The 15,456-nt window shown below is 34.8% G+C and overlaps 1 protein-coding gene across 2 annotated transcripts in view; it reads left to right on the top strand.

Annotated features, from left to right (window-relative positions):
• Positions 1–15,456, top strand: part of LOC132725733 (integrator complex subunit 13-like) — an 86,084-nt gene that overhangs the window by 17,585 nt on the left and 53,043 nt on the right. The window contains exons 1-4 of one of the 2 annotated variants that reach the window (XM_060710920.1): positions 3,296–3,371; positions 4,879–4,968; positions 9,264–9,442; positions 10,119–10,206. In XM_060710920.1, the coding sequence (XP_060566903.1) occupies positions 3,311–3,371; positions 4,879–4,968; positions 9,264–9,442; positions 10,119–10,206 (418 nt within the window). In that variant the 5' untranslated portion in view covers positions 3,296–3,310. Of the gene's footprint in view, positions 1–3,295; positions 3,372–4,878; positions 4,969–9,263; positions 9,443–10,118; positions 10,207–15,456 lie in introns of those variants that run through there. The other variant, XM_060710921.1, reaches the window with a different exon arrangement.

Raw genomic sequence — 15,456 nt, 5'->3', positions numbered from 1 at the left:
TATGTAAAAATCAAAGTACTGAAAGCACTTCTGAGCATTTACAAAATGGTTTACTTTGTGACAGTTAGTCATGATTATTAGATGACCCCTATTGATTTTGAGGTCACTGAGTCAAAGGTCAAGGTCACAGAGGCCTTGACTTCAAAAAGTTTGTCCGTCCAATAACTTAAGATTCCTTTGACCTACAGCCTCCATTTTTGGCATGGAGGTTGATTCTGACCATCAGGTGACTCCTATTGATTTTGAGGTCACTGGGTCAAAGGTGAAGGTCACAGGGATCTTGACTTCAAAAAGTTTGTCCGCTCAATTGCTTAAGAATGCTTTGGTCAACAGTCTTCATATTTGGTATTGAGATTGTTTATGACTAGTAGATGACCCATATTGATTTAAGGTGTCTGTGTCAAAGATCAAGTCAGAGGGATTTTTACTATAATAAGCTTGTCTGCTCAAATGCTTAAGAATGCCAGTTTGCAGTGTATTGATTTTGACATTTTCACATTTGAAGCATGTAGAATACATAACTTAGCAATGCACTGGCTTAGTAACTCTTTATCTTGATTATAATTATACTGTAATTATACCCCTGCACAACAAAGTTGTAAGGGGGGTATACTGGAATCAGATTATCCGTCCTGCTGTTCGGCCGTCGGGCGTCCGTCGGTTTTTTTCTTGTTCGCCCAATAACTTAAGATTCCTTTGGCCCACAGTCTTCATATTTGGCATTGAGGTTAGTCATGATTAGAAGATGACCCCTATTGATTTTGAGGTTACCAGGTCAAAGGTCAAGGTCACAGGGGCATTGACTTAAAAAAGCTTGTCTGCCCAATAACTTAACATTCAATTGACCCACAGTCTTCATATTTGGCATGGAGGTTAGTCATGATAAGTAGATGACCCCTAATGATTTTGAGGTCACCAGGTTGAAGGTCAACGTCACAGGGGACTTGACTTCAAAAAGCTTGTCCGCCCAATAACTTAAGATTCCTTTGACCCACAGTCTTCACATTTGGCATGGAGGTTAGTCATGATTAGTAGATGACCCCTATTGATTTTGAGGTCACCAGGTCAAAGGTCAAGGTCACAGGGGCCTTGACTTCAAAAAGCTTGTCCGCCCAATAACTTAAGATTCCTTTGACCCACAGTCTTCATATTTGGCATGGAGGTTAGTCATGATTATTAGATGACCCCTATTGATTTTGAGGTCACCAGGTCAAAGGTCACAGGGGCCTTGACTTTAAAAAGCTTGTCGCCCAATAATTTTAGGTCACAGGGGCTTTTATTACAATAAGCTTGTCTGCTCAAATGCTTAAGAATGCCTGTTCACAGTATAATATAATAATTATACTATATATTATTATTGGCGACGCCGGTGAGCGGCGGCGTCTCTTATGGAATGCTTTTTATTTTGGCCTATGGAAGGAGCTGTTATTATTAGCAGTTAATATCATGTTGTGTTAATCAGTTTTATTTTGATTCGTAAAAATCAAGTAAACAAATATGTTGTTATATTTGTATTTAATAACTTTATGTAAAACGCATGTGAATTGTGATATTATTTCCACGAAATTGCAGGTTAAGTTTAACAGCTAGTCCCTTAGTTTTATTGACAATACTAAAACCCGGATTTCGAATATCGTTGTGGTCTACATTGATGCCGTATCCATTCATTCATTCATTTATATATTTTCAAAAATGTCCTACAAGAAGAAAGTTCACCTGCAAATGAGTATAAGGATAGGTAATGGAACTGTTGTAAACGATTATCCTATTGATTACGTTTATCTGTTGCGCAGAATGTTTGTTTTTACAAAGTGTACCAGTATCCGGATGTTGAAAGCTATCCGATTTTCTGCAATTACTGCTGTCACATGGCCATCTATTCTTTTATGAATACTTTACCATTAATTTGCATGGCTTGATAAAACTGAGCCTGCAACAACTATAATTTTGCTGTTTAGGGTGTTCTTTTGGGTTTCAGATTTTCTCTATTTTAAGGGGAAGTAACTCATGTTTACTAAATTATTTGTTCTTTTCTGTCAATCTTAGGTATTACTTATCAAACTATTTTTGTTGTATAAAATTTACCAGTTGTAAGGTCATCAAAAGCATGTTAATGTTAGGATTTCATATTTATTTAATAGAAACTGGGAATTATTAATGTTATGTGCATACATGTATATCTTAGTATATTGATATGATGAAACTTATAATATTTAAAGAGTTACAGTTATGTCATTATTATTAAAGGGATGAGACTTTCATTTAAAGTTATAAATGATAATACATGTATTGACTGAAAATGTCCTTAAACTTGGATCAAGCAATATAATTAATAAAGTCTCAAAAAATCATATTCTGAATAGAACTTATTCTAATTTTAACATAATAACATGTGCATAGTTTGAAAAGGACAGCTTCTGTCTTATCTATTTGTAATGGAGGGACACCGGTCTCAACCTCCAGGTCTCCTGAGTCAACCCAACTACAGACTTTACATAGAGTAGATTGTACTTGCCCTTGAATAAATTTGTGCACTAAATTTATTGTGGGTGATTTGTGCCACATGAAAACCAACATAGTACAAAAAGTAACTGGGCGCCAGATGAAAACATGAAATACAATCTACCACAAAGTGGTTTGTTTGTTGCATTTTTCATGTTTTTGCCCTGGATGCAAAATACAAATCAGGCTTCATAAAATTTCTAATCATAGAAAAAAGGTTAGTTTTTTATCTGTACAAAAAATAGATATTGTACATGTATTAGCACAGTTAATATGTTCACTTTAAAATTGACCTGTTATAAATAATGGCACAACCAATAACTGCCTAAGCCCTTTTTAGTAAAAATTATTATTGTATACAATAATATATAAATTGTTATTTTAATTAAGACAATGAGTATGTAAGTTTTTTTTTTTCTTATTTATTAATTAAGAACTAATTATCTGTTAATTTAAAAATCTAAAAGTATCTGTCACGGTTTAGAACTGTTCACTATTTAGGGGAGAAAATATGTAAGTGGCCAGATAGCTTAATCGCTACAGCTGCCGTACATTATTCTGTGGGTCACAGGTTCGAGTTCTGGTCAAGCTGAAAAGTTTTCTCATCCTGTGACTGCATATAAGCATAAGTTCAATTCACTATGCTCTGTAAACATAAGAAATTCAAGGACACAAATCAATATAGTGGGGAAATATGTTGTGGTTTAGAACTGTTCATTATTGAAGAGAAAATGTGTAGCCGGCCGGATAGCTCAGTTGGTCTTTTGAAAGTCATGGGTTCGAGTCATGGTCAGTACCACTCAAGGATATGTTTGACTGGATAGGTGGAACAAGTACCGGGGGTCTTCTAGCCTTGGCAATAGGTGTAGGTAGGTAATGTAGAGAGTCCACTGATAAGACTGCACTCTCTGTTATTGTAATATGTCTAGGTGATTAAAAGGGAAACATATTATTAATAATTTATATTGATTTAGAAATACAGGAGGCAAAACTATTGTCTAGCATACATGCCATATCCCGTCAGGCAGTTTCAGTCAGGGTTTAGAAGTGGTTATTCAACTGACACAATTCATGTTTGATTCATTTAACAGATTGCAATAAATTTGAAATGTACAAAGGCAGTATTGCATGATACTTTTAGATCTACAAAGGGCATTTGATACAGTTGATCACACTATACTGCACATGAAGAAGCTCTTTTTCTTCTTCTTCATGAAACTTCAAGCATCTGCCATATGTAATGACATTCTTACATGGTTTAAGTCTTATCTCTGATAGACAGCAGCTGGTGGATGTGGCTGGTACCCATTCTACTACTGCTCTGAGTACCTATGGTGTCCCCCTGATGTTCATTTTAGGTCCTCTTTTATGTCTAATATATGTCAATGACATGTCTGCAACCCTAAGCAATAAGCTTTATTTATATGCACAGCCACGAGTATCAGACCTGGGAAGAAAAAATATGACCAGATTGATAAAAAAAAACTGTGTTCATCTCAAAAGTGTCAAAAACCAAAATAAAATGTAAATAATGACCCCCATTAAAAATATACTTTAAGTTAATTATTCTAAGTATATTCTTAAAGGGGGTCATTATTTACATTTTTTTTGGTTTTTATGAACACAGTTTTTTTTTTAACAATTTTCTTCCCAAGTCCGATACTGGTGCCTGTGATTATATGCTGATGACTCAGGAATCCTTGTGTCTGGTACAATAAATCTGAAGAATTTCTTTCTTATTATATAAGAAATTCTTTCTTATTATTATGAGTCTTATAAGATTGGTTAATTGACTATAAATTGTCTTTGAATCTTGGCAAGACAGAGTCTATTCTTTTGGTTTAAGTTTCAATTTAAACTGGGCCTAGCTTCCAGGTCACATGGTCACATCCAGTAATGGTACTACTATAAAGTACACATCTTTTGTTAAGTATTTAGGTGCAAACCTGGATCAAATTCTTTTGGCGTAGCCCTTTGATGCTTTGCATCAATGCTTTTCTTGTGTTCTCATTTATTGATCATAAAACACCTCCAGGCAAAGCTGCATGAATGGGGGGGGGTATTGAAGTAATTCAGTGGCAGTTTCAGTTTTGAGGTCAGTAGGTCAAAGGTAAAGGGCACTTTGCCACTAAAAATATGTAGAATACATAATTTAGCAATGCACTGGCTTACTTCCCTAAGATTTGGCTGGGAGGTTGTCCTTGAGCTCTAAATTACTACTGTTGATTCTGACAAAGTGGTATGCGGGGGTATTCACGCCATGACAGTGGCAGTTCTAATTTATGTATAAAAATCTGTAACCTCTGAATTCATCTTATGTAATGTAATTTTTAGCTAATCATAAAAGACTTGGTAAAGAAGTTGTATATTTTACAGATTTACCAGCTTGCACAGGTGCATATAGAATTACTCCAGTAGATGTAAACAGCCGGCCATCATCATGTCTCACAAATTTTTTACTCAGTGGTATGTATTTTTGTTAGCACTGCTGTTGTGATCATATGATCTTGCCATTTAAAGCAATAGCTCTCATCATTTATAATCAAAATTACTTCTCTTGTAAAATTTATTAAACAGTAATGTGTGTTTTTACACTCATTTATGCTCTCTCAGTTTGTTTTTATCCTGTTATCTATCCATAAGTTTACAAGTTAAATGTTGATGCTGCACATCAAATACACCGCAAAATGATGTGAACAGTCAATCAGCATTGAAAATCGTTCTCTATTACAGTTGAATATCCGAAGCACAAATCAATTTTCCATGTTCTTGGTATGTGCTCATTGTTTAATAATTAATTAGTTGCATATTTTTGTGATAAAGTAGAACCTTATGCATAAATTCACAAAGTAATGCCATGTCTGAAATTCTGAAATGTTTGCTTGTTGCAACAAAGATTGAAACATCTGGTCGAAGCAAAATGAATTGGATAACAAAAAAAATTGAAATGTTTGGTATACTAAAAATAAATTCAAGATAATATGTGCCGAGAATATGTCCATTTAAATATTGGTGTGAAATGTTCGAATGATTTTGAGAACGAACTGTTCTGCAGTGATCTCCCCTTACTGGCTGTAGCGTAACCGGTGCGCACAGTTTGGCGTACTTTCTTAATGGTAAAAAAATAAGGGAGAACTGCCTCTCTGATAGTGGGCGTGGTTTAGGCTTTGTAACTTGTAATTTAATGATTCGACAAGTGATATTGATCAAAGTTGTTCTGGTTCCTTTCCGTCCCATCAACGAAGACTAACTGCTAGCATACCGGAGCATCATATTAAATTTGGCGACAATGTAAGGCGGAGCCGAACTTCAACAGAGGCGGAGCGAAAGGAAGTGAGTGACACTGCCTCAGTCGTTACCTCCCTCAACGGACAAGTTTTAGAACGATCGACTATAGACTGGCTCATTGGCACTTTATTTATTATGTAGATAAAATTCAAAGATAATGATAAAAAGAATATGATATTAACATGCATGGTACATAGCATAGGCTATATAAAGGGACAGATTTCTGTCTTCTAGTTGATATAAGTCAGATGCTTTTTAAGTCGTGGTTCTGGTAAAGAAGAGCACGAGTCATTTTAAGCAAAAATATTAGCATTTTTAGGGGAAAATATACCTGTTATGGGCTAGGGGAAACAACCTTTATTCGGCTGTAAAATACAGTGAAAAAAATCACTGTATGGGCTCCATTTAGTCATCATTTATTGATGGATTGTAACACAAAAGATAACTATCATGACTACAAGTGTGACATATGTAATTATACAAGTGTGACACATGTAATTAAGGTTGATATTTGCAAGGTCAAGGTCACTAGGGATGATAAATATCCAGATATTTTCCAAAAATTGCCCAGAACATATCTCCTATATGCATATCTATTATGCCCACATCTCTGTGACAGCGTATTTTGCGACAATGTTGCCCTTGTTTGGCATATAGCATCAACTGTTGGTTCTCAGCAAAAGTTATAGAAATAATGCCACTGGCTACCACTGGGATTTACACTAGGCAAACTTATTTAAAATTTCTTCTTTGAATAAATAACTCACCTGAGCCCCTGGGGGTCATAAAAATCTTCTTGTCTGAAGGTACAAGGCATAGAGCTTAGATATTTGGTATATAATATCACATATAGGTCCTCTACCAGAGTTGTTTAAATTATAGCCCTTGGGTCAAAATTGGCCCTGTCCTGGGGGTCATAGATTTTTATGCCACCGCAGCATCTGCGATGCGGTGGCATATAGCAATTCACCTGTGTGTTTGTATGTATGTGTGTTATATAAATTATAAAGTGAACTTAAAAAATCTTCTTGTGAAAAACCACTAGTCCAATTTCAACCAAACTTGGCAGGATTGATCCTTGGGTGAAGGGCTTTCAAAGTTGTTCAAAGAATTTCATTCCATGCAGAAATCTGGTTGCCATGCTGGCAACCAAAAGGAATTATAAGAATAAATTAAAAAAATCTTCTTGTAAAGACCCACATTTTAGGCCTAGAGAAAAGATATTTTGCATAAGGCATTGTCTGGTAGGCCTCTACCAAGATTGTTCAATTTATAGCCCTGGGGTCAAAATTGGCCCTGCCCGGGGATCATTGATTTTCATTATATGTACATATAGTAAAAACTAAAATACCTTCTTGTCTGAAGGTACAAGGCTCAGAGCTTTGATATTTGGTATATGATATCATCTATAGGTACTTTACCAAAGTTGTTCAAATTTTGCCTCTAGCATCAAAATTAGCCCCGCCCCGGGGGTCATAGGTTTTCCTTTTATGCATACAGTAAAACTTAAAAAAACATCTCTCGAAATTGACAAAGCCTAGAGGTTAGATATTTTGCATGAATCATTGCGTAGTGAACCTCTACCAAGATTGTACAAATTATAGCCCTGGGGTCAAAATTGGCTCCGCTCCGGGGGTCATTGATTTTCACTATGTACATATATAGTAAAAAATTAAAAAATCTTATTGTCTGAAGGTACAAGGCTTAGAGCTTTGATATTTGGTATACGATATCATCTATAGGTACTCTATTAAAGTTGTTCAAGTTTTGCCTCTAGTGTCAAAATTAGCCCCGCCCCGGGGGTCATAGGTTTTCCTTTTATGCATACAGTAAAATTTAAAAAATCATCTTCTCAAAATTGACAAAGGCTAGAGGTTAGATATTTTGCATGAAACATTGTGTAGTGAACTTCTACCAAGATTGTACAAATTATAGCCCTCGGGTCAAAATTGGCTTCGCCCCGGGGATCATTTATTTTCACTTTGTACATATATAGTAAAAAAATCTTATTGTCTGAAGGTACAAGGCTTAGAGCTTTGATATTTGGTATATGGTATCATCTATAGGTACTCTACCAAAATTTTGCCTCTAGTGTCAAAATTAGCCCCGCCCGGGGGGTCATAGGTTTTTCTTAAATGTATATAGTAAAAACTTTAAAAAAAAATCTTTTCTAAATTGACAAAGGCTAGAGGTTAGATATTTTGCATGAAACATTGTGTAGCATGATTGTTCAAATTATAGCCCTGGGGTCAAAATTGGCCCTGCCCTGGGGGTCATTGATTTTCAGTCACTTATAATGTACATATAGTAAAAATTTAAAATCTTTTTGCCTGAAGGTACAAGGCTTAGAGCTTTGATATTTTTTATATAATATCATCTATGGGTCCTCTACCAAAGTTGTTTAAATTATGCCTCCAGTGTTAAAATGACCCTGGCTCAGAGGCGATAGTTTTCCTTATATGTAAATAGAAAATCTTGAAAAATCTTCTTCTCTGATTTGACAAAGGCTAGAGGTAGGATATTTGGCATGAGACTTTGTGTAGTGAACCTCTACCAAGATTGTTCAATTATAGCCCTGGGGTCAAAATTTGCCCCTCCCCAATGTTTATTATGAGTTTATTTTTTTCACTAAACATACCATACTCGTCTAGACAAACTGTCTCTGTACTGGAGGATGGAGGGGGTTCCCCAAAATTTGTGGTTGGTGTTGCTGGTCTGCTATGCTTTGGAGTAGGTGGTAACGGCGAGATTGGTGTTGGGATCAACTTTTACGTTTACTGTCTTGGATAATGATGACATTGACGTCGTTGATCGAATGTCCCGGACTATTAAAATTGCGGGAAATTGGTTTGATAGTTATAATTGCGTGTTCTGTCGTTGGCCATATGACCATAGAATCGATCGAGTAATGTGTTTCCTGTCTGTCCAGCGTACATTATTTAAGTATATACATCAGAAACCAGAAAAAATATACATTACTCCTAGCAAGGTATATTAGTCATTTTGAGCAAATCGAGGGTTCTGTCTTAATTGTCTTTTACATTTTATATAGTTTGTCATAGCAGCTCACTGTTATTTTCATAAATTAGCAAAATCTTGGTTATAAATGTATTGATATTAATTATGGTGTGTTATTTGTTTAAATTTGGACAAAACAACTATTCAAAATATGACCATGACCTTTGAAATACCTTTACTCATGAAGGCCTATATCATTGTGTTTGCATTTGTTAGATTGTAAGAAAAGTTGGGTTTGGGCAATGTTTTAGTTGTTCTTGCTTCTATAACTTAAATAGCCACTACTATATACATGTATTTTGTTAATAAGGCATTCAACCGGTTACAAAATCTAACCATTTTTAAAGCACATGTGTGATATTGCTTATATACTTCGACAATAATTGAATAGTGTGTATTTAAGGATAAAAGAAAAACAAGAAATAAAAAACAGTGCTGGTTAAATTTTGCTTCAGGAAGAGCAGTAATGTTAGAACAGCCTCGAAAAACTGGGCTCAAGGTAATATCTCATATGCTAACAAGTCATGGTGGAGAGATATTTATACATTGTATACCAACAGGACGGTCAATACTAGAAGATCCACCATCTATTAGTGAAGGTCCTGGTGGTAGGGTGACAGATTACAGAATACCTGTATGTACTAGCCTTTTTCTTTTTTATGTGTTTAGCTGTTGGGTTTTAGTTCACATAGACACTGTAAAGTTTATATTACAACTTACTACACTGTAAACTATGTTGGCATACATTGTTGTGCACCTAGTTCCCTGTCCATCTGTCCATCTGTCATTGTTCGCAATGTTGTCTGATCTGTATCTTTTCAACCAATGGAAGATGACTGAAAATACTTGGCAGAAATGGGAACCATAATGACAAAATATGCAGAGCACAAACTTTATCTTAAAATTGAGCTGATAGAAAGAAATTAAAATTATTTAGCCAAAACATTAGTTAAAAAGAGATGATGTGCAGATCATAGGTTTTGGTTTCCAGAGGTCATAATTGGCTTGCCCGAGGGATTTCTTGATTTGTATAGACTTATATATAGGAAAACACATTTAAATTTCATCATGTGTAGCATTGCTTTATTGACCTTTACAAAACTGATTTGAATTGTGCCCCTGGGTTCAATATTGTCCCTATCCTAGGGGTCACTTTTACTGCACCTATGGTCAATATAGCCCCAGACTGGGGTCACTTGTTTTATTTAAACTTATACATGAAAAGTAATTTGAGTCTTATTGTGTGAAACTACAATGCCCAGAGTTTGATATTTATAGAATACCAAGATTGTTTAATTTTTGACTAACAGGACTTTAGAGAGTTTATGAAAGAGAATAGATTGGCACCAGCTTCTCCAGCAGTAGCAGAGATGGCTCCTCAACAACCTATTCAACGAGGTAAAAATCATTACTTTACTTTATATATGGCTTGTTTTCTATTCAATGAGGTAAAACTTTATATATGGCTTGTTTCCTAACCATCAAGGTAAAAATCATTACCTTATATATGGCTTGTTTCCTATTCAACGAGGTAAAAATCCTGACTTTACCTTATAAATCGCTTGTTTCCTATTCAACGAGGTAAGAATCATTACTTTACCTTATATATGGCTTGTTTCCTATTCAATGAGGTAAAACTTTATATATGGCTTGTTTCCTAACCATCAAGGTAAAAATCATTACCTTATATATGGCTTGTTTCCTATTCAACGAGGTAAGAATCCTGACTTTACCTTATAAATCGCTTGTTTCCTATTCAACGAGGTAAGAATCATTACTTTACCTTATATATGGCTTGTTTCCTATTCAATGAGGTAAAACTTTATATATGGCTTGTTTCCTAACCATCAAGGTAAAAATCATTACCTTATATATGGCTTGTTTCCTATTCAACGAGGTAAGAATCATTACTTTACTTTATAAATCGCTTGTTTCCTATTCACCGAGTTAAAAATCATTACTTTACTTTATATATGGCTTGTTTTCTATTCAATGAGGTAAAACTTTATATATGGCTTGTTTCCTAACCATCAAGGTAAAAATCATTACCTTATATAAATTATGGCTTGTTTCCTATTCAACGAGGTAAGAATCATTACTTTACCTTATAAATCGCTTGTTTCCTATTCAACGAGGTAAGAATCATTACTTTACCTTATATATGGCTTGTTTCCTATTCAACGTTGTAAAAATCATCACTTTACCTTATATATGGCTTTTTCCCTATTCAACGAAGTAATCATTACTTTACTTTATATATGGCTTGTTTCTTATTCAACAAGGTAAAAATCATCACTTCAATATATATATGGCTTGTTTTCTATTTTAGTCATGAGGGAACATGTTGTCTGTCTGACTGACGGAGGTTTAACATATATATATTGAGATTAATTGAATTCCTTTTAGAGGTTAACAATTATCATAGATATCATATAAACTAAAGCAATACTAAAGAGGATTAACAATCAATAGGAAATAAGTGTTTTAAATTACTTCAGTACATACAGAAGCTATACAACTGTTTTATCAGAGAATTCAAGTTATAGACTCCCTAAATGTTTAAATTTTGGGAAGACTGTTTTGATATATCAACGAAGGCCAAAGAGTGTCTCTGGTGCATATTTTCCAAAATGAGACATATAAATTAAATATAGTTCAAAATATGTAATGTTACTTTATAACATGCTATACCATGATTAATAGAAGTGAATTCATCTTAACTCATAATTATTCTATTACGTCATACCAACTGTCCATCTCAAATGAGATGTGCTCATACTGTGACCAAGAATATTCAGTACACATTTTGATACTGTACAGAACGGACGTGGTTCGATTAGTTAGACCAAGAAATGTAATCTTGATTCCTAGATTAACGCTGTTAATCTATTGTATTTTCATTTTTAGCTCGACTTTTTTCTTTTTTCTTTTTTTTGAAAAAAAAAAAGGAGAGGTATTGTTATAGTCCTGGCGGCGTTGCCGTCCGCAAACTTTTACCTGGATCATAACTTTTTTAGTTCTTGGTGTATTGTCTTCATACTTGGCCACAACAACCCTTGGGACAAGACCTTTCAGTAGACCACACTAACCTTGACCTTCACTCATAAATAACCTTGACCTTCAAGGTCAAAAGTCCAAATTTTGCTTGTTCTTGCTATTATTGTCTATTACTTTGTTATTATACCCCCACCACAAAATGTGGGTGGGGGGGGGCTATAATGGATTCGCTTTGTGCAGAACCCATGTTGCCCATGTGTCAGCTCAAGGTCACAATTGAAGGTCAAATAATCAAATATTAGACAGTATGTCGTGTCCGCTCTGTAAGTCCTACACTAATTGAAAGATTTTTTTCAATCTTGGCTCAAATGTTCACCTCAACAAAGTTATGTGCAGAACCCATATCACCCTTTAGCCGGCTTAAGGTCAAGGTCACACTTGAAGATAAAAATTTGACTTAGAAAATATTCTTAAATTGTATTTGAATATTTCTGAAACTAGTAAAGGTATTTGCTTGAAACTTAAAATATATATGAAGTGTCACAATTAAGATATGTTGGTCAAGTTTCATAACTCTGTATTGCATTTTAACAAAGTTATGCCCCTTTTTAAGTCTTCAAATTTACATTTAATCAAATATTAGACAATATGTCGTGTCCGCTCTATAAATCCTATAGTAATGGAAGAATTTTCTTCAAACTTTACTCAAATGTTCACCTCAACAAGGTTATGTGTAGAATTCATGTCACCTTTGTGCTGGTTAAAGGTCAAGGTCACACTTGAAGGTCAAAAATTGACTTAGAAAATGTTCTTAAATCTTAACATGTACTTGAATATTTCTGAAACTAGCACAGGTATTTGCTTTAAACTTAAAAGATATATGAGGTGTCACAAATAAGATATGCAGGATAAGTTTCATAACTCTGAATTGCATTTTGAAAAAGTTATGCGCCTTTTTAAGTCTTTAAATTTACATACAATCAATTCTAGACAATATGTTGTGTCGGCTCTATATATTCTATACTAATGGAAGGATTTTCTTCAAACTTTACTCAAATGTTCACCCCAACTGGGCAATGTGCAGAACCCATCTTACCCTTGTGCCAGCTTAAGGTATGTAAGACTGTATTATTTTTATTAGCTCACCTGTCACAAAGTGACAGGGTGAGCTTTTGTGATTGCTTTTCGTCCGTCGTCCGTAAACTTTTACTTTAAACGACATCTTCTCATAAACCGCTAGGCCAATTTCATCCAAACTTCACAGGAATGTTCCTTTGGTGGTCACCTTTAAAAATTGTTCAAAGAATTTAATTCCATGCAGAACTCTGGTTGCCATGGCAACCGAAAGAAAAAACTTTAAATATCTTCTTTTAAAAAACCCTAAGAGCTAGAGCTTAGATATTTGGCATGAAACATCTTCTAGTGAGTGTCTACCAAGTTTGTTCAAATAAAAGCCCTGGGGTCAAAATTGGCCCCGCCCCAGGGGGTCATTGATTTTCCCTATATGCATATAGTAAAAACTTAAAAAATCTTCTTTTAAAGAACCCAAAGAGCTAGAGCTAAGATATTTAGCATGAAACATGTTCTAATGAGTGTCTACCAAGTTTGTTCAAATAAAAGCCCTGGGGTCAAAATTGGCCCCGCCCCGGGGGGTCATTGATTTTCCCTATATGCATATAGTAAAAACTTAAAAAATCTTCTTTTAAAGAACTCAAAGAGCTATGGCTAAGATATTGAGCATCAAACATGTTCTAATAGGTGTCTACCAAGTTTGTTCAAATAAAAGCCCTGGGGTCAAAATTGGCCCCGCCCCAGGGGTCATTGATTTTCCCTATATGCATATAGTAAAAACTTAAAAAATCTTCTTTTAAAGAACCAAAAGAGTTAGAGCTAAGATATTTAGCATGAAACATGTTCTAATAAGTGTCTACCAAGTTTGTTCAAATAAAAGCCCTGGGGTCAAAGTTGACCCTCCCCCGGGGAGTCATTGATTTTCCCTATATGCATATAGTAAAAACTTAAAAAATCTTCTTTTAAAGAACTCAAAGAGCTATGGCTAAGATATTTAGCATCAAACATGTTCTAATAGGTGTCTACCAAGTTTGTTCAAATAAAAGCCCTGGGGTCAAAATTGGCACCCCCCGGGGGTCATTGATTTTCCTTATATGTTAAGATACAGCAAAAACTTTTAAAAAATCTTCTTTGAAAAAATAGCAAATTAAAATCTTCTTTGAAAAAACCCAAATAGCTAGAGTTTAGATATTAAGCATGAAACATCTTCTAGTAAGTGTCTACAAAGTTTGTTCAAATAAAAGCCCTGGGGTCAAAACTGGCCCGGCCCCAGGGGTGTCATTGTTTTTAACTATATGTGTATAGTAAAAACTTTAAAAAAAATCTTCTTTTAAAAAGCCCAATGAGCTAGAGCTTAGATGTTTAGCATGAAACATCTTCTTATGGGTGTCTACCAAGTTTGTGCAAATAAAAGCCCTTGGGTTAAATTGGCCCTGCAACGTTGGGGGGTGGGGTGGGGGTTAGGGGGGCCTATATACAGGTGAGCGACCTCAGGGCCATCATGGCCCTCTTGTTGAATTCTTCGATCATTGTTACAACATAACAACACTACACATAGATAAAAACAAGGATAACATTCTAACAGGTATATTTTATGCATCTATGTACGATCTTATTATAGGTGCAAATATTTCAACCTCGGTTGGCTTGAACTACCGATCTCCGGAACAAATTTTCACGGTCTCTCTGAGTTCGAACGAACAAAGTACATGATAGTTTTATCAATCATGCAAAAAAGTTTTGTTCTATCTTATAATTTCCTTTCAATGATTAATTAATCAGTTTGTCCGATTGTTTCCAATTTATCAATATTGTAGAAATGACTTCCAGTATCATTAGATAGTTGTATTAATAAAAAAGAATCAGGTCATGTTGAAACTGACGAAAGGGAAAAGTAATTTATTATAATCTACTTCTTCCCCTTTATCTAACCAGAACCAAAGGTTCAGGGTGAGCTATTAGTTTCAAAGGGGGATCCTCCGGCATCATGCGTCAACAATCTTCTTCTTCTCTGAAACTGCTGGACAGATTTACTTCAAATTTGGTCTGTAGCATCCTTGTGACAGTCACACTTGAATTTGCTCATGTCATTTCAATTGGCCCCTTTTAGAGATCAACAGAGCTAAAAATAGAAAGACCTTTTAAACTTCTACTATAGAACTAATAGATGGATGATCACTTAACTTTGTCTGTAGCATTCTTTGGTAGTCTTTTATCAAGTTTGCTCATATTAATTTGATTTGCCCCTTTTAGGGGCTGCTAAAGCTAAAAATAGAAATACCTTTAAACGTCTAATTTTACCGAACTAATTGACGGATGATCACCAAACTTTGTAGCATTCTTTGGTACTCTTTTATCAAGTTATCATATTAATTTGATTGGCTCCTTTTAGGGGTCACTAGGGCTAAAAATAGAAAAACCCTTAAACATCTTATTCTACAGAACTAATTGATGGATGATCACCAAACTTTGTCTGTAGCATTCTTAGGTAGTCTTTTATCGATTTTGCTCATATTAATTTGATTGGCCACTTTTAGGGGCTGCTAAAGCTAAAAATAGAAATACCTTTAATCGTCTAAT

The sequence above is a fragment of the Ruditapes philippinarum genome, unplaced genomic scaffold (genome assembly GCF_026571515.1).
Source record: "Ruditapes philippinarum isolate M1 unplaced genomic scaffold, ASM2657151v2 ctg884_1_1_1_1, whole genome shotgun sequence".
Classification (NCBI taxonomy): Eukaryota; Metazoa; Mollusca; class Bivalvia; order Venerida; family Veneridae; genus Ruditapes; species Ruditapes philippinarum.
Note: the sequence above shows the minus strand (reverse complement) of the source record. Positions and strands in the feature narration are given on the sequence as shown.